This window comes from Colletes gigas, unplaced genomic scaffold (assembly GCF_013123115.1).
Source record: "Colletes gigas isolate AHSC1104 unplaced genomic scaffold, ASM1312311v1 Colletes_gigas_Sc00161, whole genome shotgun sequence".
Taxonomy (NCBI): domain Eukaryota; kingdom Metazoa; phylum Arthropoda; class Insecta; order Hymenoptera; family Colletidae; genus Colletes; species Colletes gigas.
Genome location: NW_025106785.1, coordinates 856 through 4917, shown reverse-complemented (window position 1 = coordinate 4917; position 4062 = coordinate 856). Strand labels below are relative to the sequence as shown.

Below are 4062 nucleotides of genomic sequence, written 5' to 3'. Positions count from 1 at the left end.
CACGACCTACGGTTCACCTTCCCAGGATCAGTCTTCCAACGTTCGAAGGAGAGTTCGGGGAGTGGGAGAGCTTCCGGGACAGGTTCACCTCTATGGTCATAAACAACGAGGCGTTGTCGAACGTGGAGCGCCTACACTTCTTATGCTCGTCGCTCAAGGGCGAAGCCAACCGAACCGTGAGCCATTTACCTATAACCGATAATAATTTTACTGTCGCGTGGAAAACAATCACATCGCGTTACGAAAATAAGCGACGTCTTATAACCACGCATTTGAACACGTTGTTTTCTCTACCGTCAATTTCGTCCGAAACGTCAACAGAACTTCGACCGTTGCGTGACCAAATCAATATCACCGTTCAAATGCTCCGTAACCTTGGTCGGCCAGTCGACTCGTGGAGTGATATAATAGTTTATCTCGGTGTACAGAAATTAGATCGCGCAACCCGTAAAGCGTGGGAGTTTAATTTAGGTGACACTTCCGAGTATCCGACTTATCACGAATTTGATGCGTTTCTGGAAAAAAGAATTCACGCGCTAGAAGCAATGCCGTCTATAAAACGCGAAAAACAACCCGAATATGACAGAACAAAATTTATTCGCTCCAAACCAGTTACAGCACTCGCTACAACAACAAATCAATTATCATGCGCGGTCTGTAAACAGCACCATCTCATTTACCAATGCCCTAGTTTTTTAGCAAAAACTCCACAGGAGCGATACACGATTATCCGAAAGCAAGAACGATGCATTAATTGTTTTTCATCGACACACTCGACTATACAATGCAAGAGCGCTCATTGTTGCAAGGAGTGCCAATCGAAACATCATACCCTGTTACATTTTCGCAATACCAATGACGCCTCCAATGTCGCACAAAGGACGAGTCCCGCCGCCTCCGATCACGAAGTAACGAACGTTTTAAATCTAGCCTCTAATAAACCGATCAAAACAAACATTCTCCTTTCTACAGCTAGAGTTCGAGTGCGCTCACGGAATGGCCGGTGCATTGTTGTAAGAGCGCTACTCGATCAAGGCTCAGCAGCGACACTCATTACCGAGTCCTTAGCTCAACTACTCCGTCTTGATAAATCGACACAATTTACCAAGATTAGTGGCATCGGAGAGACTCAGTCCTTTGCACGTTACGTCGCACCAATCGTTCTCACACCGCTAGAGAGATCCGAACCGGCATATACAGCGCACGCGATCATAATTGACAAACTCACGAGGTATGTACCACCGCGTTCGAACTTATCAACTAAATGGTCCCACCTTTCAGGGCTCAATCTAGCGGATAAGGATCCCATGAGCTCCGAACCAATCAGCTTAATAATTGGAGCCGATATTTACGGACAGCTTCTTCTGCAGGGGGTGAGGAAAGGCCCAGCGTGCGCACCCACAGCCCAAAACACCACGCTCGGCTGGATTCTGTCCGGTCCTCTTTCTTCGTCAAGTGAGTCCTCAATCCATTTTCACCATCTTACTATCCTTGACCGCCTAGATCAGAACCTCAGAAAGTTCTGGGAGCTTGAGGATATTCCAGTCTCGACCCTGTTAACACCGGATGAGAAAATTTGTGAAACCCATTTTCGAAAAACACATTCGCGAAACATCACGGGTCAGTACATAGTCCGTTTGCCATTCACTTGCGAGCCTCCAATTCCATTAGGCGAATCCCGGCCCGGAGCCTTAAGCAGCCTCCGCGTTTTAGAGAATCGTTTTCACCGAAACCATACTCTCCAAACCGAATATCGTGCGTTTCTCAAGGAATATCAATCTCTTGGGCATATGAGAAAAGTCGAATCTCCACAACAACCGAGTAACCAAATTTATTACATCCCCCATCACGCCGTATTCCGCCAAACCAGTAAAACAACACGTCTTCGTGTCGTGTTCAATGCCTCCAGAAGGACTTCCAATGGTCAATCACTCAATGACCACTTGTATAGTGGTCCTAAATTACAGCAAGACCTAGCATCAATTCTTTTGCGATGGCGCCAATTCCAATTCGTATATTCCGCCGACATAGCAAAAATGTACAGACAAATCCGCGTCGATGACCACGATGTAAACTTCCAAAGAATTCTCTGGCGTGAATCTCCATCAGATCCTGTCGAAGAATATCAACTCCTTACCGTAACCTATGGCACAACTCCAGCACCATATTTGGCCCTTCGTGTCCTCAAACAGCTGATCGAGGACGAGGGATCAAAGTACCCTCATGCAGTTCCAGTCCTAAACGATCAGGTGTACGTTGACGATTTTCTTTTCGGAAGTGACAGCATAGCTTCGCTCCTCCAAATTCGAAACCAAACGACGGCCCTGTTAGCTCAAGGTGGGTTTTCGTTGAGGAAATGGGCAAGTAACCACTCCGAACTTCTTTCTGACATCGATCCTTCGGAGCACGGCCTTGCGTTAGGCAAATCCCTGAACGACCACGAAAGCACGTCCGTCCTCGGTTTGATTTGGAATCCCGGGCTTGATCAATTTCAATTCCAACTTCAAGTCGAACCTGTCGCAAACAGCCCTATGACCAAACGCATGATCCTTTCATCAGTAGCCAAAATTTTTGACCCCCTGGGATGGATCACCCCCTTCGTAATTTCCGGAAAGATTCTTATTCAAAGACTATGGTCGTTGAAGTCCGATTGGGATGATTATGTCCCACAAGAAATCCAAACCGAATGGCAATTTCTTTGTCGCCAGTTATCGGAGCTGAAACACTTGTCAATCCCACGAAAATTGTCGACGAGCATCCAAACCAATCAAAGCCTCCATGGGTTTGCCGACGCATCAACAGCAGCATATGCTGCCGTTGTTTATGTACGTAATGTTCTTCAAGATGGCTCCGTCTGTATCAGGCTCGCCATGGCCAAATCTCGTGTGGCCCCTGTGAAAACAGTTAGCGTTCCTCGCTTAGAGTTATGCGCTGCACTTCTGCTCGCACGCCTGTTAAAGTTTGTCCAAACCGCATTGAAATGTCAGGTGGAATGCCACTGTTGGACAGATTCGAGCATAACGCTCACCTGGGTAAACCAACCACCATCACGTTGGAAAACGTTCATAGCAAACCGGGTCGCCAAGATCCAAACTCTGATTCCAACCGCACACTGGCATCACGTTCCAACAGAAGACAATCCCGCTGACTGCGCTTCCCGTGGAATACCGCTATCAAAATTAATTCCTCATCCATTATGGTGGTCAGGGCCTTGTTGGCTGCGTGAAACTTCCAACTCTTGGCCGAAATCAGAGCCAAGACCATTCCGAGAAGCCTCACTCGAGGAAACCACGCACGAAATTCCTAGCATGTCAACAACCCTAAATACATGGGAATTGGAGACTCGGTATTCGTCCTGGCCGAAATTGCTTCGGATAACCGCGTACTTGAAACGTTTCGTACAAAACCTCCGAAGAAAATCGGGAAAAGCGGAACTTACCAAATTGGAGTCTCCGAGTAATAACGCGATCCTAGTGCTGACCCCTGATGAGATTAGTCAATCAAAACTGTTCTGGTTGAAAAAGATCCAGAGCGATGTATTTCAACCCGAGCTAGAGCGGTTGAAGGCATCGAGACGGGTCTCAACATCAAGCTCTCTGATTTCTCTAAACCCGTACATCGATGCAAACGGTCTAATACGCGCCAAAGGGCGACTGATGAACTCTGATCTTTCTGAAAAGGCAAAAAATCCAATCATCCTCAAAACACACCCACTCCTAACCCTTTTAATTAACCATACTCACCGAACTTTGTTGCATGCCGGTCCTCAACTCCTTCTCGCTCACCTCCGAAGTGAATACTGGATCCTTAGAGCAAGAACGACAATCCGGGCAGTCCTGTACCAGTGCGTGGAGTGCGCACGTGAAAGGGCTACCTCACCTCATGAGCTCATGGGAGATTTACCCGCGCCCCGCGTAACCAGAGTCGAGCGTCCGTTCGTACATACCGGCGTGGATTATGCGGGTCCGGTTCTCATCCGAACTGCTCCTGGGCGCGGACACAAATCCATGAAGGCATACATCGCAGTCTTCGTATGTCTGACATTAAAAGCAATCCACCTCG

The 4062-nt window shown here is 47.6% G+C and overlaps 2 protein-coding genes across 2 annotated transcripts; both read left to right on the top strand.

The window, feature by feature from the left end:
- Window positions 1–371: 371 nt before the first annotated feature.
- On the top strand, window positions 372–1387 carry LOC122404297. Its single transcript, XM_043408228.1, has 2 exons — window positions 372–1231; window positions 1359–1387. Exons 1-2 carry the CDS (start codon window positions 546–548, stop codon window positions 1375–1377), a joined length of 705 nt encoding a protein of 234 aa, XP_043264163.1. The 5' UTR covers window positions 372–545; the 3' UTR covers window positions 1378–1387.
- Window positions 1388–2036: 649 nt separating this feature from the next.
- On the top strand, window positions 2037–3680 carry LOC122404299 (the record flags this gene model as incomplete). Its single annotated transcript, XM_043408229.1, has 1 exon — window positions 2037–3680. A coding segment is annotated over exon 1 (1644 nt), but the record flags the coding sequence as incomplete, so codon positions are not given.
- Window positions 3681–4062: the final 382 nt, after the last annotated feature.

What these genes read in the sequence shown, in the direction of transcription:
- LOC122404297 (XM_043408228.1), top strand. Translation starts at nt 546, where the DNA reads ATGCCGTCTATAAAACGCGAAAAACAACCCGAATATGACAGAACAAAA.